This window comes from Podarcis bocagei (genome assembly GCF_964188305.1).
Source record: "Podarcis bocagei genome assembly, chromosome: 10".
In the NCBI taxonomy this organism is placed as follows: domain Eukaryota; kingdom Metazoa; phylum Chordata; class Lepidosauria; order Squamata; family Lacertidae; genus Podarcis; species Podarcis bocagei.
In genome coordinates, this window is record NC_138135.1 from 71,961,970 (window position 1) to 71,989,059 (window position 27,090).

General features: G+C 40.4%; 1 protein-coding gene across 3 annotated transcripts in view; it reads left to right on the forward strand.

Annotated features, from left to right (window-relative positions):
• RELN (reelin) overlaps positions 1 to 27,090 on the forward strand; it is a 296,593-nt gene that overhangs the window by 23,332 nt on the left and 246,171 nt on the right. For 2 of the 3 annotated variants that reach the window (XM_081211340.1, XM_081211341.1), the window contains exon 2: positions 13,806 to 13,916. In XM_081211340.1, the coding sequence (XP_081067466.1) occupies positions 13,806 to 13,916 (111 nt within the window). Of the gene's footprint in view, positions 1 to 13,805; positions 13,917 to 25,902; positions 26,048 to 27,090 lie in introns of those variants that run through there. The other variant, XM_081211342.1, reaches the window with a different exon arrangement.

Consider the following 27,090-nt stretch of genomic DNA (forward strand, 5'->3'; position numbering starts at 1 on the left):
GCTCCCTCATCTTGAAAGCAGAGATGAGATTTCCATCCTGGGGTCCTTTCCCCCCCCCCTTTTTTTTTACCTTTACCTACTCTGACTGCCTTTGAGATGCTTCTCTTTTTTTTAAAAAAAAAAAAAGTATAAAGTAGACATTGAGTAACTTTTTAAACCATGCTTCAAGTTGAAACAACAGCTTCTGTAACTTTGTTTTGTTCCCAAAGAAGAGTGATAAAAATTAGTTTCTTTTTAATGTCATTCTTAATGATGGCAAGGACCGTGTGTGTATAGCAGAGATGTCAGCTTGTGTTTTGTTTATCCATTCCTTCTAATCCTTTGACACTTTGCTATGACATTTCCAAGCCCATTACTGCTTATATTTAAGGCTGGGCTGTTTGATATTACACTGACTGCGTGTTGCTCACCCTTCCTCTCGGATGTTACAACACAGGCTTTATAGAAATGCATTTATTTGTTTTAGTCAAGAATTATTTCTGATTTTGTAAGACAGGTGCTTAGCTTTTGGGTATCCTGGCTAAATTGGCATACCAGTGATACAGCGATTCAAGCCAATGCGTTTAAGAAATCTGCACGTTGATTCTTTTAAAAATAAATAAAATAGCCTGACCAAAGGGAAAGTAATAGAACATTTGTTCTAACAAATAATTGTGGTTGGTTTTTCTTTTTCTTTTCTTTTTTTTTAAAAAAAGAACCTTACTAAAATCTTGTAATACATGTTGGCATGTTGAATGTCACCTTCTGTCATGCCAGGTACTTCTTCATACTAATTGTGTCCTTTGGGATTTGGACGAGCTTTCTGTCAGCCTGAATTTATGCATAAAACAGTGAACTACAGTATCAGCATTCTAGCCAAGCCATCACAGCATTCTTTCCCCACAAAGCCAGTAACACTATATATTCCTGCAGTTGTCCTTGCATCCAAGCTTGGGAGAATCTAAGAGCCAGTTCACATGACCTATTTGACCTGTACTGGATTCAACAAGATTTGATGTTTATATGTAGTTATCCTTAAGTCTTAAATATGATTCAGTATATGTCCTGATTGCAATATGAAATGTCGTGAAATATCTTTGAAAGGAGGGCAGCCATTGAATAATTCACAATGCAGTTTAAGCAAACTGTATATAAGAATGTGTATGCCATGTTAAAAAGAAACGGGAATTCAAAATTGGGGATCTGTAGGGAAACAAGGGTTTTTGCCATTGGCACAGTGGGTAAATTCAGGTGCCCATTTGCCAAATGGCAATGTTATCATGGTATATATGCAAGCACTTGGTAAGCTATATTGCCCTGCCATGTGGCAGCCTGATCAGAGGAATACTAAGGTTTTCCTTACCACTTGGCAGTACAATAGTGATAGTTCCTTGGGGGGTGACTTCTATACTGAACACTGTCAACACAGCTCCTTTTGGACACCTCAGCATCTAGTAGCTGCTCTTGCTGCACAGTTCGAGTCCAGGCCTTCTTACTCAATATTTCCTCCTGCTCCTTGTGCAGCACTGTTTAGGGTATGTGGAATCAGATGGGGGGAAATGCCTGGAAGCAGTTAAATATTCCCCATTCAGCTAGCCAGTGAACTGCTTCTGCAGCTGTTGCTCCTCCTCTACCTGCGTATTCCCCACATACTAGACTCTCTCACTTCCACCAGCCACAGTGCCTTGCTGGCTCCATGACTCTGCCTCTATCTTCAGTGCCCTGAACCACTCTCCTAGTGTTCGGGGCACATTGGTGGTGGCAGTGGTTTTGTCAGATAAGGAAGCACACTCATGTACACACGTGTGTGTGTGTGTGTGTGTGTGTGTGTGTGCACATGCATCTAAACAGAGCCCCAGGTCTAGGAAAGCTCTTGCTCAGTCATATCCGTGTGTGTGTATGCGTGTGTGCGTATGTTTATTTGTTTATGTAATAAATTTCTGTCTCATCAAGGAGCCAAAGGCAGTAAACACTATAGTGGTAAAACAATACAAATAAAAACCATCAAATACCTGTGGGGTAAATAGTTTTCATGATTCCCAATATATAATAACTATTACCAAAAAGGTAAAAAAAATTCCAACTTACCCCCCACCCCTCCGGGAGGGACCGAAGTCCAATCTGTGCTTTTGGGTGGTTGCCATTCCTCAGAGTTATATAAAAGGATGTCATATTTCAAAAAAAACCACGTGCATCATTTGTATTATTTGATGAATGTTATCGCTTTGTTAATTTTTCTGATACAGAAGTTGAACATACATTCTGTCCCCAGTGAGAAATACACTGATGTGCTGATGCTTTTCGGTTCTGTGCCGATAGCAGGCATGCTGCTGCTAATGAAAATGTTTTTAATTCCTCTGGAAGGTCAGTTGTAGAGGAGACAGACTCACCTCATTCCACAAATGGGGAAGTACCACTGAACCTTTAAGGATTCAGCAGCATCCTGTGACAGCACCAACAACTGGGCCTGGACCAGCTGGTTTACCCCATATTTAGAGGCTACAAACTTAACCGGCACCTTCATTTGTATGTGGAACATGATGGCTTCTTGTGTTGGGAGATGGAGCACACATTCTGCACCATCTGAAGCTACCCAAGACTTGGAATAAGCCCACATAAAGCTCACAACAATCATTCAGCCTCATAGTTAAGAATGCATAATTGTGCTAGATGGAAGAATAGCTTGCAGCCTTTTATACTGGCTGCTGCTGCTGCTGCTCCTACCTGAAGGTTCCATGGCTTATATCAAATCCAGACTCACTCTAGTGCTACAGGCTGTGTAACTAGGGGAGGTTGAACCTGTCAGTGACTGGTGAACCCAGTCCTTTCAGGTCACTGAGCCTGCCAACCACTGTTTTAGCCTTCTGTGGATTTATTTTGTTATTTGCCATGACAGCCTTTCCATCAGAATGTTATAGCCAGAAATTTCTCAATAAAGATAGAGCCCATTGTTTAAGAGGCATTTTTCTTTTTTTAGGAATTTATGTTTTAATTTAAAAAAAAATAATTGCAAATTATGTGGCTTAGGTCTGCTAGCTCATGTTCTGCATGTACAAAGTCACAGGTTTAGCCCCTGGCATCTTCAGTGAGGGGACTTAATGTAATAGGGCTGTCAAACATCTTGCCTAAGAAAGTTGAGTTCAAGCTTTGCCACCTGTCAGGGCTGACAGCACTGAGCTAATTCAGTAATAGACATTTCCAACACAGAGAACCTAATACTGTGTTGGCCCTTTATGTAATCAAGTTATTCAGAAGCTCTGGAAGCCTGTATTTTTAAAGTTATCAGCAGGAACAAAACTTATTGGGGGGGGGGGAGTTTGCATGCTTATTTCTCAAGATACAGTTGGCAGCACTTGTACTAAGCATTTATGTTAAGAGCAGTACATTTCCGCAAGACTGTTTTCCCCGCCCCCTGAAATGCCTGTTTGCTCCAACTTGCTTTTAAATGAGTCCACTACAAGTTTCTAGAACACTGCAGTGTTACACAGAATGCAGCGATGATTATCATTTAACTAAATTAGAAACCACGGGTGGTCCCTGTATTATTTTGCTACAAATTGCTTTGTGACCAGACCAAACAGCTGGCGTGGTGTCCCTTTTGTAAAACGATTGTTGTGTATCACTGGTGTGCACAATTTGCCTTGTGGAAGTGGAATAAGTCTCATGCCCTTTGACAGAGCTTATTGTCTCCCACATCATGCTAGCAGTGAGCCACCTGTTCAGGGTTCTTATCAACTTCCATGCCACAGAAATGTTGCCTTGGTACAGTGTCTCATATGCACTTCAGTGCACTCATGGTACCTCTGTGTGGCCAAGATGTCCTTTTCATTTATGATGCAGCGAGTGGACCACGTGTAAAAGGAACTTACATTCAGATCAGCTTCTTCTAGCTAGATAGATCAGTGCAAAAGCCATAACAACCAGGAGCTCTTTGCATACTTATTGTAGCTCACACACCCAGACAGTTCTATAAATCAGGGTACAAGGTAAAGTAATATAAATTAGAGCAAGAATAAAATGTATTTCCTCTGTTCTGTCTCCTCCTTTCAACCTGAGGGGGGGAGAGAGAGACGGTTTATTTTTTCAGGGCACAGCCCACCCAAGAAAGCTCACAAAATAAAAATAAAAAAGCCGTTACAACACATAAAAGCAGCATTCCATATCTTTAAAAAAGCAGCATTTTAAAATCCCAGCACTCATACTTCAACAAAAGCAATCTGAAACAAACAAAAAAGTATTCAGGGTCCATTCGCAGATCAGTACAGATAGGGCCACATGTACCTCTCTCTGTATTTAGGATGTACCTTCTGCTGTGGCCTTGCCTATTAAACCAGGAGAACAAGGAGCTGCAGCAACAATGTGATGGAGAACCCAACTTTGGGCAGTTCAGTGTGTGATGCTGTGTGAGCCTTTGGGAGTATGTTCATTGATAAGGAATCCTTCCCCACTGCAACCCCCTATGTCCCATGAAAAAGCTCCTCTGAGGGTCAGAAGACTCTAGAAAAAGTCTAGGGCAGGTTGGGGGGACTTTGTCTTCCAGATGTTGCTGAACTACAACTTTCCAGCAAGACCTTACCCCTAACTGATTTCATCCATCGAAACATACAAACAACATGACTTAAAACATACACCTTTCTAAAATAAAATATAACATTGCCACATCAGTCAAGGATTCAGATATTACAGACTTCTGCCGACAGAATGGCATGATTTATTCATATTTTCTCCTTTTGCACTCCCCAGGAAATCATGAGAAAGGTGTGCTAATTCTAGGTGGTAGAAGTATCACAGACTTCATTGCCAGTTCCTGCTTTGCACATTGCACAAGAAGTAAAAGATAAAGGTACCCCGACCGTTAGGTCCAGTCGCGAACGACTCTGGGGTTGCAGCGCTCATCTCGCTCTATAAGCCAAGGGAGCCAGTGTTTGTCCACATACAGCTTCCAAGTCATGTGGCCATCATGACTAAGCTGCTTATGGCAAACCAGAGCAGCGCACAGAAATGCCATTTACCTTCACGCTGGAATGGTACCTATTTATCTACTTGCACTTGGACGTGCTTTTGAACTGCTAGGTGGGCAGGAGCTGGGACCAAGCAATGGGAGCTCACCCCATCGCGGGGATTCAAACTGCCGACCTTCTGACTGGCAAGCCCTAGGCTCTGTGGTTTAGATCACAGTGCCACCCGCGTCCCTTAGCACAAGAAGTATATTTGTGTAATTTCTGAAGTGGCTCAAACTGCAATTTGACATACACCAGATTCATGAACAAACTGGCTTTGTTAAAAAACATAATTATCTCATCATTTATCTCAAACATTTACAATTTTTCTGAGATCCCGAGACTTTGATTTTTGTGCATGCACATTAAAAAACATGTATTCAGAATGTTTTATGTGTATTTTGCTGCCACAGTGTGTGTTGCAAAATTGTGCATCACTACACGCCTTTCTTTGATTGGCTGATTTCATGGGATTTAACCCTACCTGTGTTTGCTGCACCTTTTATCCTCTTTACCATGGGATAAAGCCAAAGTGAGTGGCTACAGCTGCTGGTGGCATTGAAGGCCAGTGCAGGAAGAGGCAGTAACTGTGCAGCAAGTGTTGTGGTAGACCAATCCTTCCTGTATACAGTGAATTAAAAGTAAGTTCCACTGAATTAATTGTGACTTATGTCTGAGTATATTATACTGTGAAATAAAGAAGGGAAGTTATGTTCAGTCATGCTGAACATGGATGCACACAAATTGCAAATTAACTTGGAATCAACATCTCTTTGAATTATGGGAATATTGCCTTTTCACCCCCAGTGAGTGGCGGTTGCAGCCCAGCGCAGGATGGGACAGCGGCAGGCGCTGGTTTCCCAGGTGGCCAGGGAGAACAGCACTTCCTTCCCCAATGGTTGCACAGGCTTCCAATGGTTCTTCCGTGATTCTGTCCAATCACTGGTGAGCCAGGAGGGTGGGACTTCAGAGTGGACCTGGGGGGAAACTATTTCTCTTGGGTCTGCTCTTTGGTTATACTGTAAAGCCAAGCTGTGCCTCCTGCCCAGAGTCCAGTTCACTTGGCTTCTGGGACTTGCATGGATGGTGGATAAGGCATTGGGTTGTTTCCTTAGTCAAGACAGACAGGGGGATTGGGACCCTTACTCCCCATAAAGAGGTTCGTGAGTGTGTGCTTCCATCCTGAAGCCCAGATGGGGGCTGATGGGCCATGACACACACGCCCCAAGCTTTGATCTTAGAGGGATTGCCCAATTTGACGTGTGCCATGGGCTGATCCTTAACCCGGGATTAACCCTACTCAATAATCAACCAGCAGTCAGGTTGGGTAATTCATGGTACACACCCAATGCTTATGCCAAGACCTACTCACATCTGTAATCAATAAAGTTGTGGCCTATTTTATCTGAAAGCAATTGGCCTGTGATTATATCATCTTCCATGTTAGCCCCTGGTATCATCACTGGCCATCACATGTTCTTAAAACATACGAATTAGGAAAGATTTTTCTGGAATATTCTTTTTAGATCCCTCAGTGGCCAACATGCTGTTCTTCTGTGATATAACAGGTTTGTATAGAAATGAAAATATTATTTTATTATATTTTTAAATATAATGTAAGAAAAAGTATATATTCTTACTGGCAGTCTTCTTTGTTGATTTGCAGCTGTCTCTCTCTTCATTTAACGTGAATGTTTGCAAAAGGATTCTGCACATCATTTTTTTAATATGTAAATGTTTCTTTAATTTCTAATGTCGCTATAACAGTTTTCAACTCCATTTGCTTAATATAATCATAATTCGTTTGGTAAGAGGATTTATATATTTCTAAACTGAGGTCAATATGCTCAGAAGCCTATGTTTAGCTAGCACACTTTCCTAATCTAAAAATAAGACACAATTCTTGCAAGCATTTATAATTTTCAGAAGACAAAGATGATTGTATCCTTAGTAGGTGGGACGGTTGTGGGCTTAAAATGCCATTGCTGTTTATGTTTACAGCGGTTTCTTTTTATGAGGGCAAGCGAATAAAAGGGATTTACAAAACAATGCTGAAAATCTAAACACAACACTCATATTCATATCCTTTTAATAATTTATTTAGAGCGGTGCCAACAGTATGAAAATTTCATGTATGGGTATCAAGCAGCCAGCCACACATAAATCTGAAAGGCATGAGCAATGAGATTAGATTTAAAACAGAGGTCACTAAATTTGTGATGCTGTTCCTGGATTACATTGATGAAAAGTTAATTGTAACAATTTGAAGTTAATGATTTTTATTTTAAAACCTCAGCATATTTAGTAGAATAACTCCAGGATTCATAATTATTTACAATCGTGATATTGTTTTTCTTTAAAATGCGTCTTGAATGGTGCTAACAAAACTAGATATTTTAAAATTACTAATAGTTTGTGTATTCTGAGTTACTGATGAAAAGATAGCAGATAGCTTATTCAGCCATTTCATTGACATGGGCAGAGTTCCTTATGGTATGTGGAAATATTGTGCTTTGTGAAAGAAGAAGAAGAAACTAAGTGTAGGAGCCAGTCATTATGCAACAATTTCAAATATGAATTCTAGTTGCATGTCTAAGAACAGTCTTCTGTCCCGTCCAGTGAAAACAAAAATGACAGACACAGGACAAGAGAGAGTTTATCATAGTAGGCTTCTGTTTTATGAAGACTTTCTTTGTTTACATGACTTGGTGCAAGTTCAGAAAAAGGCAACAAGGCTCTAAATTTGTCGTGGACTGCCAGTGACCACACTTTTTCTCACTTAAACATAGCTTGTGTGGTCTACCACACAATAACCGCTTGCCTCCTTTCAACACTAAAACAGACCATATAATTCCACTTAGACCACATATATATTTGCTTCTGGAAAAAATAGGCTTTGTACTTAGTACTATTAGGAAATAATCCTCATGGAAATTGTGGGACATACTTCAAGCCAAGACTGGGCCTTACGTGCATCTTGAAGACTTCAGTTATAAATGAATCTGGCAAGTCTTGCCTTGCTCAGACAAGGTCCTTTCGGTTAGCTGGGTTTTCTTTTATATTTGTCAGTAGCTCACAATATTTTTTTTTCAATGGTGCCATTGGGTGTGTGTGAGAGAGAGATGGGTAAATGCCAACCAAACAACAGCCTGAGGTGATGCCAGCAACAAGGCCTCCCTGTTAATTGTAGGCCAGTGCGGTCTGGCAGGGAGATTCGGTCTCTATATTTCCTTAAGGAACATTTTGTATCATTCCTAAGTTCTAGTAATACTACAGATGGGAAAGTAAAGAGAACAAGACTCTGAGATACAAATGCCTTTTCGTTAGGAAGTGATCAGATTAGGTGTATTGATTGTGGTTACCAAGAACTCTCTCCCATTTAGTGGTTATTACTAAATCAGTGGCACCCATGTTACGAAATGCCCTCTATAGAGATGTGCATTGGGCCCCAATCTAATTTATTTCTACTGGCATGTTCAGGCATTTTTATTCAGAAGGTCCCTTCAGTTACTTAATTCTTGACTTGTTTCTAACTTTTGAAAACAACAGTGATCTGGTTGTTCCAGGCCAGGCATAGGCAAACTCCATCCCTCCAGATGTTTGGGACTACAATTCCCATCATCCCTAGCTAACAGGACCAGTGATCAGGGATGATGGGAATTGTAGTCCCAAACATCTGGAGGGATGGAGTTTGCCTGTTCTAGGCTGTCATTTCCTCCTGTTTTAAGTTTCTGCTGCTACTGTTATATCTGTATTTTTATTAGGTATTCTATTTTTAATTGTTTGTTCACTTTATCTCTTGTAATTTTTATTGGTTTTTACACCTTGAATATCCTTTTAGAAAGGGGACCCATTAATAAATAAGGTGCTGCAATCCTAATGACATGTCTTATTTACATATATAAAGAAATCAATACAGTAGAAGAAACAAATTTTTGCTAGTAAAAATGCTGTGTCTGCCCACCTGGGGTAAGAAAACAAAGGGGAAAGATGGTAACCATTAATGTAGTCTTCCCAACTATGCAAAAGGTTTGCTATGAGAGGCTGTAGCCTTTTCCCCGTGAAATCGCTGGTCCAGTGACTTCGTCACATTAGTCTCCCTGGGTTTTAGGAGACGAAATCGGATCAGGAACCCCTGCTGCTACTCCTGCTGCTTCCCTTCTGGGCAGCCTGCCAGCTGAGCGGCAGCGTGCGGTAAGCATCCAGAGGTTATGCTGTGCATCTGCCTGCACCGTGGTCCGCACCAATCCAATGAATTGCATGTTATTTCCTCCTTTTTACACCTTGACCAAAGGCAACTTCATGGCTCATCACTCTTGTATAGGCAGAAATATATGCCTGTGTTCTGTGGCAAGTCTTCTCCAGGTTCCATCTGTCAATGAGGCAATTGCCTTTTCTGCAGTTCCTGCTCAACAAAGATTAATAATAATAATAATAATAATAATAATAATAATAATTCATTTATACCCTGCTCTCCCCAGCCAAGACCGGGCTCAGGGCAGGTAACAACCAATAATAAAAACAAGTTGATTAAAATACAATTTAAAAGATTAAGATACAACATTAAAACATTAGGGTGCAATTTCTTCATAGGAAGAAAAAGAAATAAGAAAGAGGGGGAGGGAATCAAACTGATTCCAAGCCAAAGGCCAGGTGGAACAACTCTGTCTTACAGGCCCTGCGGAAAGAAATCAGATCCCACAGGGCCCTGGTCTCATGAGGCAGAGCTTTCCACCAGGCTGGAGCCAGTGCCGAGAAGGCCCTGGCTCTGGTTGAGGCTAATCTAACTTCATTAGGGCCCGGGACCTCTAGGGTATTGCTATATATGGACCTTAAGGTCCTCCGTGGGGCATACCAGGAGAGGCGGTCCCGTAGGTACGAGGGTCCTAGGCCGTGAAGGGCTTTAAAGGTCAAAACCAGCACCTTAAATCTGACCCTGTACTCCACCGGGAGCCAATGCAGCTGGAAAAGCACTAGGTGAATATGCTCCCATGGTAGAGACCATTGAATTTGAAGCTAAGATAGAGCCTTTCTTCCTGGCATACTAGATTCAACTGTGTGAAATTAAAAAAAAACCACAAAATATCAGGGAAGCATCCCAATATGCAGTCCCATAGCTGTAGTCCTAAATGTTACAGCCCAGATGAGACTGTAATAGGTTCTGTCTGTTTAGCTGTTTCTTAAAGTTAAGACACAAGATCACTCCAAACTGGGTGAATGGGCAGCAAAACGGCAAATGTGCTTCAGTTAGTGGGCAGCTTGATTAAGATGTTGACCCAGTGTGTGGCAACTGTGAAAAATTGTGACTTGAATGTTAGCGATCATTAGGAAAGGGATTGATAATAAAACTACCAAACCATAATCCTGTTACAGAAATCTATGGTGGGACCACACTGTATAGAGTACCGCATGAGGTTCTGGTCACCACACTTGAAAAGGAATATCGCAAGCTTGGAAAGGTTCAGAAAAGGGCAACCAAAATTGTCAAGGGGTTGGGACAACTTCCCTATGGGAAAGAAAAAGGGCACATAAGAGAGTGATATGGTGTGGAGAAAATGGACAGAGACACATTCTTCTCCCTCCCTCATAATACGAAAGCCCGAGGTTGTCCAATGAAGAAGTTACATGTTGCAAGATTCAGGACAGGCAAAGGGAAGTGCTGTTTCTATGGAATGCACCTTCACAAGATGTAATAATGGACAATACCCTGGATGACTTTAAAAAAAATAGGGTTATCAATGGGCACTAGCCATAAAGACTATGTTCAGCCTCTACTATTGGAGACAGTGTGCCTCTGCATACCAGTTGCTGGGAATCAGAACTGAGAGGACACAGTTGTACTCAAGTCCTGCTTGGGGGCTTCTCACAGACTTTTAGTTGGCCACTGTGATTCTTGACCAGGTGAGCCTTTGGCTTGATTCAATAAGGCTCTTCATCATGTTCTTATCCCGTTAACATCACAACTCAGACTAGGATCGGCTCTACCTTCTTTTTGTTATGCAGGTGTTTATATCAATTTACCCCTATTTTTTCCATTTCGGTCTCATTACAATTCTTATATTTTCATTTTGTTTACAGCATGACAATGATGCTTCCTCCTCCCTCCATGACGTTGGGACATACAGTAATTAATACCACAAGGAGGGTGGAGACCAGGGAAAATGTTGATATTAGCACAATAAATTTCCTCTTCTAAGTCTGATGTACCTATAAAATGTATGCACATTTTCAATAACAGCTTAGACAAAATGGACAGTTGACCTCAAAATAATACCAACTTCCTAAGAGACAATTGTCTTGTATACAATAAAGCTTCAATTTGCAACCCAGGATGTTACTTCACATAGAATTTCAAGCAGTATAGTATTAGATTCATAAGTTCTGCATGGCTTACATTGGTGCTCACATGGGAGTTTAAACTAGTATTTCTCTAGAATTCTCTAGAAGCAACAAATTAGTGGTGTTTTCACATTCTCTTCCATGGAATAAAGGAGGATATTGAGTTTGAAAAGGGCTCTTTGATCAGTTGTATCACCCAAGCTACCTATGACTTAAAATGCTGTGAGCAAATTATCATATTGCATGCCAGTTCTGAATTTGTCTCTAAGGCTTGCTGTATCCGTTCATAAATTCTTAGGACAAGGTGCATTGAAAACATGGTATATCGTCCCAGGCAAGCTTTGAGGCACAAATGCTGTGATTAGGAATGCTGGAAGCATGTTGGTTCTGGAGAATATCAGCAGAGACTGCAATTCTATACAGACATCCCATGGGATAAATCTCACAGAACTCAGCAGGACTTACTTCTGAGTAGACATGCATAGGGTGGTGCTGTAAAAATGGTTTTAACAGTTCAAGGCCATTGCTGCAGACAGCGAGACATAGAGACATTAGCGAGACATGCTGCTAATCTGCCATGCTTTTACATAATGGAGAAGAGAAGCAGGGAATAATTTTGGCCTTTCTCAGCCGAGGCCATTTAAGCATATTAGTATATTTGAACTAGTAATATCTGATGATAAAAATGTCAAGCAGACATGTTTAAGATGAATGTTCAGAAAGAAGTACTTCAAAAATTCTGAGTGCCATCTGGCTCAAGTAATTTAGAGTTCCATTTCTTAGCTCTAAATTATGTCAGAAAAATAGTAACAGGTGCCTAAATGCCAAAGAATGCTTATAATCTGCCCAGTGGGTTATGTTGGTCTTTTTCATTTTATCTCACTTACAAATATTTAAGACTTAACAGCTTAATACTCTACTTCGCATTCAGATTGTTGTGTAAAATACATCAAAAAGACACAGTATTATCGTATTATTAACCATGCAGATATAGTACTGTGTAATATGCCATGGCAATATGCTGCAAGCATGTCCTTTGTTTTACTAAAGATATAACATTTGCATTTCCGAACTGAAGGGTTCGGGTTTTTTTACACCATAACAAAGTTTTAGCCTTTCTTGGCAAGCAGCGCCTTTCAGAAACAGTGAGCTGAGTGACCTTTCATTACTACTTTAAAATCTTGCTGCTGTAATGCTTTGTGTGCAGCACTTCATGATAGAAAGCTCATTAAGTATAAAAATTATTTCTGATTCATTAAAGATGACAAATAATTTAAGCATGGTTGTCTTTCTCAAGATTGTACAATTTGAGGGGGTGAGGAGACACAGAGAAAGAGATATAAATAAATTAGGAGTGCTCAGCTGAAAATAGTTTTTTATTTAACATAAATATTTGGAAAATTTCTGACAAAGCTGCAAGTAGGGTTGTGAGGAGGAAAGCTCTGACTGGCATGCATTTCTTTGTAACATGTGAAGGATTCTATGCATGTATGAACATATGTATGCTAGCAGTCGTGCATTCATGGTAGGCAGAATTGTGTGGACCCTTCAATGGATTTCTCTCTCTCCATTATTGACACTCCTATTTAGGTTAATGTGGGAAGCAACCCTGCTCAAATCATTTCCACTTGATTTAGAGTCACTCGGTGCAGCTTTTCATGTTATTTGGCACACATAATTGCCATATGTCCACCAGTGTTGTTTGTGGCAGTGTTGACACCTGTGAACACATATCCAGGGACTTTGGCCTGATCAGATGTATTTTCAGTTTAAAAACATGTGTATATGGTCCACACTGTTATAGAACATACCTGTGTATGTGCATCAGCCATCTTTGTCACATAACGTGGAGCTGTCCATTGCACAGCACAATTCGTGAATCCTGTTACTAGAGCTTCTTCTTGGAACTATTATACTTATAATATTAACCTACTATGAATAAATTTTGGGCTGTTATTCCAGTTGTGCCTATGAATTTGTGAGGAATACAAACTGACTTTTAAGTATTTGCTTACAGTTTATGTCAAACCCTACATTTGAAACTGAATGGCTTCATAGTTTGGGAAATGAGTTGTTGCTGCCAAATAAAAAGCTGGTTATTCTTGATCACCATTCATTAAAAGGCGTGGAAGAAGGTTGGCTATGAAGATATCTAAGGACCAGTTAAAAGGTCATTTACTGTCCATGTTTGCCTTCCCTCTGCTGGTAATCCTATGTGGTGGGAAGTAGCATTGCAAATGACACTCTAAACACATGGAGAATTCTCACTTCAGTGTCCACTATCTCCAGGGCTATTCAGTACCCCATGTATTTAGATTTGGTCACACAGAAGAGATTCCTCCCTGCAACATGGATTGCCCACATAGTGAAAGGCCTTTTAGCAACAACCCTGGTCCTAGATAACTGGCTTGAGCATAGAAGGGTGGTGAAATCTTTCCCTTAAAATTGAGAATCTCTTACATATTTTTAAATTTTCTTTCATTTCAGTGACTATTTCAACGAGTACCTTTTTTGATGGCTTATTGGTCACGGGACTCTACACATCAACCAGTGTTCAGGCTTCACAGAGTATTGGCGGGTCCAGTGCTTTTGGCTTTGGTAAGTCCAAAATGATTTCATGAAGTGTGTGTGTGTGTGTGTGTGAGAGAGAGAGAGAGAGAGAGAGAGAGAGAGAGAGAGAGAGAGAGCTGTTCAGCTGCAAAGATCAATATGTTCTATTTTGGATCTACTTCCTGGTCCATTCCATGTGGAGCCATGATCAACAGAGCCTGCACCTCTGTGCAAAGACCTCTGCTATCAGACTTCAAGGATTGATCCACAGACTCCTCAGTGGATCAAGAGGGATTTCCCCAAAACTTGAAACCCTAGGGCAGCAGAGGAATATGCCAGCTCTTTGACTGGCCAGATGCAACATTCAGGGGGCGGGGCCTCACATCAATCAATACCTAATCCATACTATAAAGCTTTGACAGCTGTTTCAGGGCACTGCTGAGACAACTATTAGTGACTAGTAGGATGGCTAGCTGTGGTCCTGAAACCCAAATAGGTCCCTCTCCATGGTGCTGATCCTGCCTTGCTTTGCCTTGTCTCTCTGGGACTACCACTCCACTTGGTCATCATGAATCTGTGGTGCTGGGTAACCGCATGAATCAGGACAGAATACTGTGCTCAGTTCTGGTCACTTCAAAAAAGGCATTGTAGAGCTGGAAATGTTCAGAAAAGGGCAACCATAACAAAAGGTGCTGGAGCTACTTCCCTCTGAGGAAAGGTCACAACATTTGGGGCTTTTTTGTTTATCAAGAAGCAGAGTGAATAAGTATGAAATATGGACTCTTTCTATGCAGTATGCTAAATAGTGCTTCCTTTTCTATTAAATAACTGAAATTTGAACTAAATTCCACTAAAGTTAACAGAAACCAATGGCCTCAAGGTCTGCTGTAACAAGAAAGTGGCTGGAATCATACTTGTCTTTTGTGCTGAAGTCCTTTTCACAAGGCTTCCCATCCCCTGTCATAGCCTTGTCAGGCAAGGAATGCCCAGAGTGAGGAATTAACTCTTTATTGTCAAAAGTACACTTATGTTAGAAAAAGGCATGTCTATCAGTCCTATGTCTTTTACCCTCTCATAGACGTGCACCTGATGAAGCAGTTGCAGCAACAGAGAGACCCCTACTTGAGCTGCGCACAAGCAGGCACTTTCTCCCTCCTCCTGCCCCTGTTCTTTATTATCTGACCTTCAGCTTCTCCTGCCTCTGACTTCTATCTCCTGGCTGTTACAGACTCTCCCAGATCACTGATCTCTTATTCCAAATCAGTCTCCAACCTCCACTTCTTCTGGTGTCCACTCATCAGTATCTAGCCACCACTCCTCAGTGTCCAGACAATCTCTGACATCCCCAAAGTTCCTCCTTGTGTGGTATAAGTATGCGCAATATGACTAGCCATCCATGTGCCCTTCCATCTAAAGTATGGGCTCCTTGTGTAAGGTTTATCATATACTGCTGCAAGAGAGATGTGGCTGGCAGCAGAGTTGATCAGAACCCTTGTTTTCCATTGCGGCTGCACGGGCAGAGCAGGAAGAGATGGAAGAAGCATGCATTTGGGCTCTTCAATTATTTCAGTGGGAGTATTGCAGCTTGTACTTCAGCTTTTGCCAGAAGGATTCCAGCACAACCTCATCCCTCATTTGACACAGCTCTGGTGCCTCCCATGCTCAGTCCCTCCATTAGCAGAGTTGTGGCAATTCTGCTACTGTAGCCCTAGGACAGGGGTGACAACACATCTCTTAAAATGCTTTAACCAGCCTTGCCGGATGATAGGATTGTGCTAAGTGAGGCATTCCTATGTACACTTTCTTTGGAGTAATTCTTTGGAGTAATTACCATTGGAACTGGTGCCACACATTCCTAAGTACATATATGCATGTAATATTGTTACAATATTCACAGGAACACATTAGTTGTGCAGGGAGGGGACTTAACACTTTCCCTGTGTTGTGGCCCCAATATCCCCCTCCCCAAAGCTGCAATTCCCCTCAGGATGAAGCTGCCCCTAAAGATTTAGATTTTCAAGTACTACCAGTAATGTTCATTGTGATTAAATCAATGCCTCTTGCTCCCCAAGGCTTTTCAGTTTAGCAAACATCAAAAGCATAAATAAATATGCATATAGTAAATAAAGTTAACAAATTCTTGCTTCCTGTTTTGTGCCTGTTGCTTTCTCATTCACTTTAAAAGATCTACCACTATTAAGGAAGACAGTGAGGTTCACAACAACTCTGTCTTTTTACAATTCACCTGAAAGCAGGTTCACTTGATTTTAATTGAACTTGCATGTAAGTGTAGTTCATGCTGAAGCTTAGACATCTGATTCTCTGCGCCACTCCAGCAGAAAAAAGCAATTGGGTAGTCTTATAGCAAGGCAATTGCTGAGGCAGAAGTTGTGCCTGCAGTGGTGTTTTGAACTCACCCAGGACATTGCACCAGTGCAACAACATGGATCTGGGCTGCTTCATAGCAACCACCTGGATCGCTGTATACAAGAAGTGTTTCATAGCAAACAAATGCTTAAAGGCAGACCATGGAGCAGGTGGATAAGAAGAGGAGTATAAAGGGGAAGCAGCTATAACAGACGCTCCCTAATTTTATGGATTCAAAAGAGACCAGAACCAATAAGCACTTTGATGGAAATGGCTTGGCAGGAAAACACTGTGACCATGGTGCAGACCCTGTGGCCTTCCAGAAGTTGCTGGACTCCAACTTCCATCAGCTCCAGCCAGCAAGGGCTATAGTCAGGGACAGCGGGAGCTATAGTGTAGCAACATCTCAGGGGCTAGAGGTTCTCCATGTCACTGTATCCCACCAGGCCACTGTCCAAAATTTGCATTAAAAACTTGTTGGAGAACATTAGGACTGTGCACATATTATAATTGTGTACTCTGAATGAACATAGAGAGGAGGATGAGAGTACACTTTTAGCTGTACACCTGCACAGCTGACCAGACACGATCTATTCCACTCCCCTACATATTGATAGTCTGCACAATCCCAGTTGTATGTCAGAAATGTTATGGAGTTGGAAAAATGAACTGCATTTTCTTGATATTACCTCTAAGAAAGGAAAAAGCTTCACTTATTATCAAACATACAAAGTAGATGACTTCCTAGCACCATTTGGAAATTGAGTGTATTTGCAGATGATTAATGGTTGTAATATAATTTTTATTCCAAACTGTTTGCTAATGTTTGGTATTGAGGAGAGAGAGAGAAAACAATAAAGATAAAAAAGAAGACAAAAGGAAAAAAACACTGTGCTTTTAATGGCCAAGAACAGGGAAGCTATACGAGCAGGTTGGGGGAAGGTTCCTTCCTCCCCCAGTCAGGAAAGATGGATGGATATTTAAAAGTTCCATTACTTAGTAATTCATTGTTATTACAGAGAATCCTGGTACTGCAACTGAAGGTCTAGGCATGATGAGATTGAGAATTGCCACTTACTGAGTCACAAAGACTAAGTAGTATTGCTATATGCTGTTCACATTTGAGGGCTATATGAAGCTGCACATCACTGAGATTATGCAAGGTTCATACTGAGCACTGGCGCAACATGGCCTTGACCTTGGGGCAAAAGTCCAGGGCCTCACATCATGGGGCACCCTCAAAAGAGTAGCAGATTATGGGGGCAGCAGCAAATATGTCCCCCATCAGAACCCAGGCCATCATGGGCATGTCAGGGCAAATTAAGGCTTCTGCAAGTCACTGCAACAACCTTTCTTCTTATTTTAAAAATGGGGTGGCTGGCCAGCCATATCATGGTTACTGATGCCCTTTTTGTTATCTATCTATCTATCTATCTATCTATCTATCTATCCTCTATCTATCATCTATATATCTATTAATCATCTATCTATTATGTGTTGTGTTTTTCCACAACAAAATGGTGCTTATTCTCAATAAAAGGTGTTTAGCATCAAGGGAGCAGAAACAATCTCAGTTTTATTCCTGTACGTAATGAGCACATGCTTGGAGTATTTCTGCTTCTGTAACATATAATGAATGTAGAAGCAGCTGTAATGCATGGAATTGTGGTGACTGAGGTAGAGGGGAGAGATAAGAGAAATGCTAAATGTTTCCTTTGCAACTTAAGTTATGCATAAGGCCAGCTAAGGGAAGGCCTGTAAGACCATTTAGTTCAGGGTCTAAAATTATCTTGTTGCACCACTATTTCTGACAGGATGAAGTCTGCCTAAACAGGTGCAGTGGTTTTTGTACTAAGCAGCTTTCACATTGATTTTCATAAAATTTAAAATGAGCACTTAAATTCAAGCTTTCTCCCTTTCTTTAAGAGAAAAATCACCTTACTAACATAAAATTTGACAGGTGGGGATATCCTTATGACACTGGCAGGAAACTTCGACAATAGGACTCAGCTGTATCTTTTATTTATTGCAAGTCCAGTCAAATCCAATCCACCCTTCCATATTGCCAACCAGGGCAGCAGGGCAAAGGAACAGCTTGTTTAGTACCCTGGAGAGCTCACAGCAGTCAGTGCCAAGACTTGGGGAGAGTTCGTGCGTCAGCAGCATGTTGAAGCCTTCTGAGGATTGGCCAACGTGTGCCTCTTACTAGCTCTATTCTCTCTGAGGTGCTACCTGTTCATTAAAAGGGTCACTGTCCAATTCTGTTACGGTTTGATCCTATGGTGGCCAAGCAAGGAGAGATGAATCACAAGGATAGTCTTGGAGTTGGAGGAGTCCAGTAAGGCCACATACTCTGGCCTGGGCCGCCCAGATATGAGGGACAGTGGCTTCCTAACTGATGCCTTTCCCTCCAAGTCTCCTAACTGGATGAAGGATTATGGCCAGAGAACCTCACAGGTTATTCCTCTTTCCTTGGACCTCAGCTGGATCCTTAAGACTCCACCTTGCCTTTTATTACAAGGTGGTTCTCTACCTTCAACCTTCTTCCTGGTCTCTATAATAGTAACAGCTAAGCCAGGCGACATTGGTGTGGGTTGCCTTTGTAATGTATTACTGATCCTTTTAACTCTGCATATTTTGATAACAGCACATCAAACCTCAAATGCCATGATTTTACTCTTAAACCATGTTATTATTTTGCAAATAAATATTGCAGTTGCAACCCTGATGTGATTGTTGCTGGCTCTTTGGAACAGGCACATGGATATTGGTTTCTATTGATCATTACTAAATCCCCACATGTAAGCAATGGCATCACAGCCAGGGCAGTCCTTTTCTAGCACACAATTGCCTCCTTTACTGGAGATCTCAAGAGTAGTATTGTTATTTTCCCCAAATTAGCTTTCATGTTAATGCAGATGAAAGATATGGGTTCATGTGCCTGTGAGCACTGGTACACAAACAGATCTGGGAACATCCCAGAAATCGCCATGGGGGCAACATGAGCTTTGCAGTGCTCCTATTTCAACTTTGATGGAATGAAAGCCAAGATGTAAATTGGGAGTGTACAGTAATCTACTGCTTGTGCTTAGTAACATACAATACAAAGAATGTGGAGTGAGGCAAATTGCAGTAGTTCTCAAAGATACCACAAACTTACTTATTTTTCATTTTTGCATCAGCATTAAGAAATAATTATCATACTGGTGAACAGCAAAAAAGAACAACAGAATTACATTAATCAGACAAATGCCAAATGCAACATAAATCAGTAGATGAGTTGAATACTGCCTCTCCATATCCCACCCAATATCCTAAGAGAGTACCAAGCTTTGATAACCACCCAACTGACATTTGACCATGTTAAAGAAAACCAAGCCTTATGAGCAATGGTTGGAGGAGCTGGGTATGTTTAGCCTGGAAAAGAGGAGACTGAAAGGAGATATGGTAGCCATCTTCAAATATCTTAAGGGCTGTCACATGGAAAAGGGAGCGTGCTTGTTTTCTCCTGCTCTGGAGGGAAAGACTCAAACCAATGGCTTCAAGTTACAAGAAAGGAGATTCTGAGTAAACATTCGGAAAATAATTATGACAGTAAGAGCTGTTTGGCAGTGGAATAGACTCCCACAAGAGGTGGTGGACTCTCCTTCCTTGGAGATTTTCAAGCAGAGGTTGGATGGCCATCAGCCATGGATGCTTTAGCTGAGATCCCTGCCTTGCAGGGGGCTGGACTAGATGGCCCTTGGGATCCCTTCCAGCTCTATGATTCTATGACTCTATGATGCAAGGTCCCAATCTCTCAGAAGTGGACTATTTGCTTGGGCTTCATTTGAAGTAAATGGACTGTTTCCCAGCATCTCATGGTCATAATTTGCTTGGATTGGATTTTGGCTGCTAGATCCAAGATTAAGCATGGTACCTGATGTGCCTCAAGGCTAGTATATTTTCTTGTTTGGTTGCAGTATTTATATTCGATTTATATTTTATTGCTTTAAATGCCATTGTGCAGTATTCAACATAGAAACATTTCCATTGTCACATATTACCAAGGATGACCTATAATTATGATGCCAAAATTTTAAACTGGACTCTTAATCTCAGGGTTGTGGGTTCGAGCCTCACATAGGGCAAAATGATTCCTGCATATCAGGGGGTCGGACTAGATGACCCCTGTGGTCCCTTCCAATTCTATGATTTAAGATAACCCCACAATAATGAATACAAAATTCATAAACAACGTGTCAATAAAGTTACACTACTTCTATAAATGCTTGCTTGGATATATGGATGAAAAAAACTAGTAACAAATATTGTAATCAGTAAAGTGCTTTCGAAGAGAATCTGGGTGGTCTTTTGCATTTCCAATTAGCCCAGTAAATTACATTTAAATTTGGGCACAATTTTTCCATGGAATCACTCCTTTAAGTGTAGTGCTTCCTGTGAATTGTTAATGAAGTTGCTCCATAGGGCAAGACAAAAAATGCTGGACAGAAGCAAATGAGGTCCTTAAAGGCAGGAAATGTCTAAAGAGAGAGTTGTAAGTCACTGATGCATACTAAGCGATACCTCGTTTTGCTTGTTGATATGAATCTTAAAGCATGATGCCCCAGGGAAGTCTAATGTTTAATTATGAATATCCATTTATGCACTGCAGGAGAAAAAGTTTCCTTCTATGGCTTGTCTTATGAACAGCAGCTTTACCGCACATTCTGAAGAACTGAGAGCCAAACTAGACAAGACATCATTCATGCAATTAGCAACTGCATGAATGGTTTTTAAAAAGTAAATACAAAGCACGGAGAAGTCCAATCTAGACTGGGAACCTGATGTGAAGGTATTTTTGGGGGGACACGACTTTAATCCTCTGCTCACCTCAATGCAATCCCAGTTCACTTTGGGGTGTCTGCACCAGCTATTTGCACTGGGGGAAAATGCTTCCTTTAGCATGAATGGGAAGTTTTATTCAAGAGAAAATAACAGAGTTGTGGGTCCCTGATTCAGATTGGGACCACATCAGCAGGCAAAGAGTTAACATTTCTACCCCCATGCCAGGGTCTTGATCTGGATTGTGATCCCTACTTCTGATATCTCTTTTAAAAGCCACCCATGCAGTTGTTACTTAAATAGTTAATGGCATGAATTGTATCTTGCCTTGTTTAGCTGGGAGTAAAGCTATTCCCTTTTACTGTTTTTGATGTTATGCAATTGTTCTTAACCTTAAACAGATACTTAAGAAAAACCACTTGGATTTTATTATTAATCTTTCTTTTTATTCTGGTAATAAATAAAGTGGAGCTGCTATGAGTGATCATTCGAGGAACAAATTACAATTACATCAAATTACAGTGTTATATTCTAGAGTCCTGTGCACTGTTTGGAAAGAAGGGAGTTCTCAATCTCTTTCAAGGACTGGAGTGTGTAGAAAAATAAGGATTTTGGTTAAATTGTCTACTAGATTTTCATGTTGCTTTCAGGAGAGGAAAAAATAGCTTTCTACCCACCGTAGTTCAATAGTTGTTCCCATTCCAGCTCCTGTCTTGAGCTTCATAAACATTTCCCCCTAATGCTGGAATCTTATCCCTGCACCATGTTTCCCCAGGCTTCCAAACTGCTCTTAAAAAGTCTTGCATTTTAAAAGCACTACAGGGTATTTGCACAAGAAGTGTTTAAAAGCAAAGAAACATAGAGAAAACAAAACAAAAACAGCAGGCAAACTCCAGGAGACCCTTTAGACATCTTGTCAGTGCAAAAGTCAGAGGAGGGGTTTAAAAGTGAAGGGGAGGTCTGTGTGCACTTGAGCTGTTGCTTCAAAGACATCTCACAACAAAACCTGTTCTGCTGACTTGCGTCCGCACAGCTACCATTTGGGAAGGGTCAGGTATTTTAGGGCACCATGTGGAACACAAAATGATCTTCCCTACAAGCTCATTTGAATGGGAAATCAATTGTAGATAAAAGAAAGGAACATACCTCCCGCTGGCGCTGCACTGTCAACAGAAGTGGAGGGAAAGGAAATAGACTTTTGTAGCTGCGTTTGTGTTGGCACTGAAACATTTTGTTCTTGGGATCTACGATTTAAAAAAGCAGAAACTATCATGACTGATTACTGCATATCCAGGAAGCATTAGCCTGCATAGCATAACATTCTTGAAATGTTCCTCTGTAAACTACTGAAATTGCTTCATGCCCCCCGGCTTACTTTGTGACAAATCAAATGGGCTTCAGGACCCTCACACCAGAGACACATGCCAGAAACCAAACAGATGGTAAGCTAGGAAAAATTACCCTCAGCATTCTCATTAGAACAGTTGGGAAAATTTTAATAGGCCCCCATTTGCCTTGTGCTGTATCTAATACCCTTTGAACTGCCACTTTTTTGTTACAAGTCAACAACCGCAATGTATATTTTAATAGGGATTATCAAGCACAATTTGCCCAGAAGATGTACCAGCCCTCCACTGCTAATTAGCCAAGTTTAAATAATCACTGAGTTCTGGAATAATTGGAAAGAAATCCTGTTTTTCCTGCCAGTGCATAATTACTAATTAACAGGGAGATAAAATATCTGTATAGCGTCATATCTGGGAGAATCTGTTAACAGTTAATTAAATTGTTAATGGGGGCCAAATTGACATTGGTCAGCAAAGTTTACATTTCAGTTTTACTATGTATAATCAACTTTCCTGAATCAGAAGGAGCCATGTTGACAGTGAAACCTGTAGAGATAAAAGTTGATGGTCCTGTCAAGTTTTGTTTAATAGACTTGAGGGGAAAATGTAACCCTTGATAATTCCGAGTTCTTCACTGTGTCCTGCTGTATATGTTATGTTCAAGAATGATAAAACCAAAATCTATACTTTTAACCATAAAAATTAGTTGTTAACAAACTTTTCCAATCCAGAAAAAAATATTATAAAAATGGAACCTGTAATGTCCTGTTCATGTTTCACTTGCAATAAATTTAGATAAATTGTTTTTAAACGAAGTCATGCTATTTAACTGTATTCAACGTAACCCAAATATCCTTGGTAATATTTAGCACAAACATTTAGAAATTGCTGGTAGTCATCTAATTATTATTTTTGTACAGGCAGATATGTTGTTTCAATAATACATTTATTAACAAAGTAAATAAAAGTACAAGCCTAATCCTCTAAAGAGTTCATTATATTTTATTTATGAAACTCTATATCCACTGTAGTGCAAATGCTGACTTGCTCTATAGCAGCTGAAGTGGTCTTGATATGGCCTCGATATTATTTTGATCCTAGATCTTCTGCTTCAATAATCAATATTTTATTGACCTCAGTGCAGTACTTCATAGAACTGTGTCCAAAAATGACAATGGATTTCCTAGGAAATGTGAGATTTGATGCAATAGGAATACCTTAGCTGCCCCCCAAATTAAGAAATCCAAAGGCATTTTATTCTGTCATATCTTATTGGCCACTTATGATATTAGACTATTATGCCTTTCCCAGAAACCTTGTGTGCAGCAGTAGTCTGTATACAGACTGCTGAGCACAAGGATCTGCTCCCATTGATCACATCCTTAGTGCTGTCAGATAGGACAATACTAATACTAATACTCTGCTGTGGGCATGGGGACAAGACACTGCTCAGGAAAGAACAATATGTTTTAAAAGAACATCAGCTGCAATGTGCAGAGCTCCCTTTTCCCATTATAACATCTATCAGAACTTAGTTTGCAACCTGGTATCATTGCACCATGTGTCCATTCTGCATGTTAGCTGTTGCTGACTACAAACTGGGAAAACACATAAGGATGTCAGGATATGTGGTGAGTTCTGATAGGTGCTATTGAGCAAGTGGTCTGCTGTCTCATGTCATGTGACCTCCAGATGCTGTATGTTCTCCATGAGGTGTGACAGATATGCACAATAGCCAGTTGTTATGCACATTAGCCGCTCAATTTACACATCCCCTAACATATGCAATTGAACCAAGAGAACGAAACAAAATGAAATGGCAGGCTCCTTTAAGCTGTCTGAGGGGGAGCTACCCCTCCACAGCTTAAAGGACCATGGGTGGGGGAAGGGATTAACTTTGGAGGACCCACTTTCTCTGCGACCAACTTCTGACTTCCTCACTCCATTCCCCAGTGAAGGTATCATGAGACTTAGCTTTCTGCAGTACTAGTAATATAATGATTACCATAATATAATGGAAGCAGTGGGAATGATCAACAAATTCTGATGTGTAGCCCCTTGCAAATATTTGTGTGCAATTCATCAACAGTTTAATTAAGTATTCCAACTCTGAACTTAGCTATTTGGAACTACATGCTCAGTAGTTTTTGTTCAGACATGACATAGGACATACAGTAGTAAAAAGCAGCTTTCTACATATGTCTTAGTTAGTGTTACTATTTCTTAGTGAAACTTCTTTGTGAATATATATTCAGTTTTAGTATGGACATAGATTATGGAAATAGATATTTTGCATCACACAGAGTTACCAAACACACAGCAATATTAGAATTCAACATAGCATATTGTTCTGAACTCTAAGTTTTGCTCTTCTAATAGTTTTGCTCTTCTGCTCTCTACCTATATGTGTGTCTTCAGCTAAATAGCAAACACAAATGCATTGTGGCATTACGGACATACTGCAGTCACATGGAATCACGGTCACTCTGATGCTTCCTGACTTGCTATCAAAGGAACATAATTATCATTACAATGAATCTATAAGTACTGACAACATTAGCTGCTGGATAAAGAATATGAGTTGTAATGAAGTCTACATTAGATGAAAACAGGCCCTTTGGCCTTGAGCTAGTGGAACTAATCCTTTAGCATAAATATCCAGAAAGCTGGGTTGGGAAACAACTAAGTTTCTTCTGGAGCCTCCTATACTATATGCATTATTTTATTTTATTTTTAAAAAGGCCCTGTGTTTCTTCTTGACTCATTAAATACAATCCTTTAAGGTCATTATTTTATCTTTTAAAAAAACTTCCCTCTTTCTGCATTCAACTAAATTGGGATTTTGCACCACCCCAGTACCTTAGAAATAGTATCACGATGCAAGTGGACACATTTTTAACATCATACTGCTGGCTAGTGAGCTAGTAAGTTGTAATTCATTTGTATAAAGAGATTGGGATAAACCTTGTCTTGAGAAGGGCATGGATTTTAACAACTTATTACAAAATATCTTCCATTTTAAGCAAGTGAAAATTCACATCCTCAATCTTGGGAAGTATGGCAGAGAAGCTGTTTTAGCTGATACTTTCTTACACCAGCATCAAAGGCAGGCCCACTCTGTTCTCTGTAGTGTGGCTAATGATTTAATTTGCATGCAAATTCCAGATTGAGGCTTCAGATTTTTATTAAATGAAGTGTAAAAGTATTTTTAAAGCACAAAATACCCTTAACTTGAGACATGATTCTAGGAAACATAATCTTGTGGAGTACAGGAAAGTTAAGAGGTAACCAATATGTTATACAAATCCAGTGGTTGCTCCCAAAACTGACTGCACTGTCTCCTCCAAAAGTTTCAGCTTAACTTGTCATGACAGACCACTGTGATAAACCCTTTGCACTGCCAGGCAGCAACCAGTGATAGTGACATAAAGGCAGGATGCAGTGATGTCACAATCTGAGGTTAGTTGTCTGAGGGTAGCCAGTGGGTTAGGGACTGAGTGAGTTAGAGACAGGCTCTGGTGAAAACAGGCTCTGTTGGAGTGAGTGAACGAGACCAATAGTGGGTCCAACGGTCAAGAAGGAGGTTTCTGTGTGTGCTGTAGAAGGAAATGAGTGGCAGGCTGGGCTCATGAACCTGGGAAGGTAGGCCATCTAAGAGAAGGAAAACTCTGGTCCTAAACCTCTGCTGCCTTGCGGGATATCTTTGGGAGGAGAAAAGGCTAAGGAAATTTTCCACTTCCAAATTTTGGACCGAGTGGAGATTTTTCCAAGAAACCCTCTGAAAACTTCTTTCTTTCTTTCTTTCTTTCTTTCTTTCTTTCTTTCTTTCTTTCTTTCTTTCTTTCTTTCTTGTTCTTATCAGTGACATTGTCTCCTCTGGTTGTTTCTTTTTTAATGCCATTGGCATAGTTCAGACATAACAGGGAACCACAGTTTCTCACTATTTGAAAAAGCCACAGCAAGCCATGGTCTCCTATGTTCCCCCTGTACACATCCTCAAGGAGAAAGGCTGAAGCATTTGCTTCCAGTTTTAAAGAGGCATCACTTTCCTTTGATGTTCAAATGCAGGAACCTGTAATTTAAGTTCTACTTATTGAGAACAAAGTCACTAAGTATCGGTTCCTGGTTTGCTCACTTAAACTCTAGTTCAAATGTCAAGAAGAAACTATGGTTTGTTTAAAAGCATAAGCTTCTGATATCTTCCTGAGTGCAGAAGAGAGGGAACGATAGTGATAGGGGGAAAGGATAGGGATTTTTGGACACTGTTAAAAATGTTAATGAAAAATCATAACTAGTTTCAGCTTAGCCCTATACATTATTGCTATTTATTATGTTTCTTGACAATGTTGGGATTTTCTCTATTAAAAGGGTAGGCATAGCCTCTTTCCTATTTTTATTGGTTTGTTTTGTAAAAGTCAGGTTTTAGCAGAGAAGAGCCCCAAAGTGGAATTTCCACATGTCCTTAAAGGCCCAAGAACTATTTGCATAATTTTAAGAGCAATCCTGTTATTTTTGTGAGACTTGACTTGCGACTTCTAGCATCTGGAGTTGATAAAAGTGATTACGCAGGGGAATAAAGCTGGAATAGGAATACCAAGGAGAAAGAAAGTCCTATTAGCATATTACTAGGGGGTGAGATTAATGAAGGTTAAAAAAATGGCTAAGCTTCTGATCTGCTAATCTGC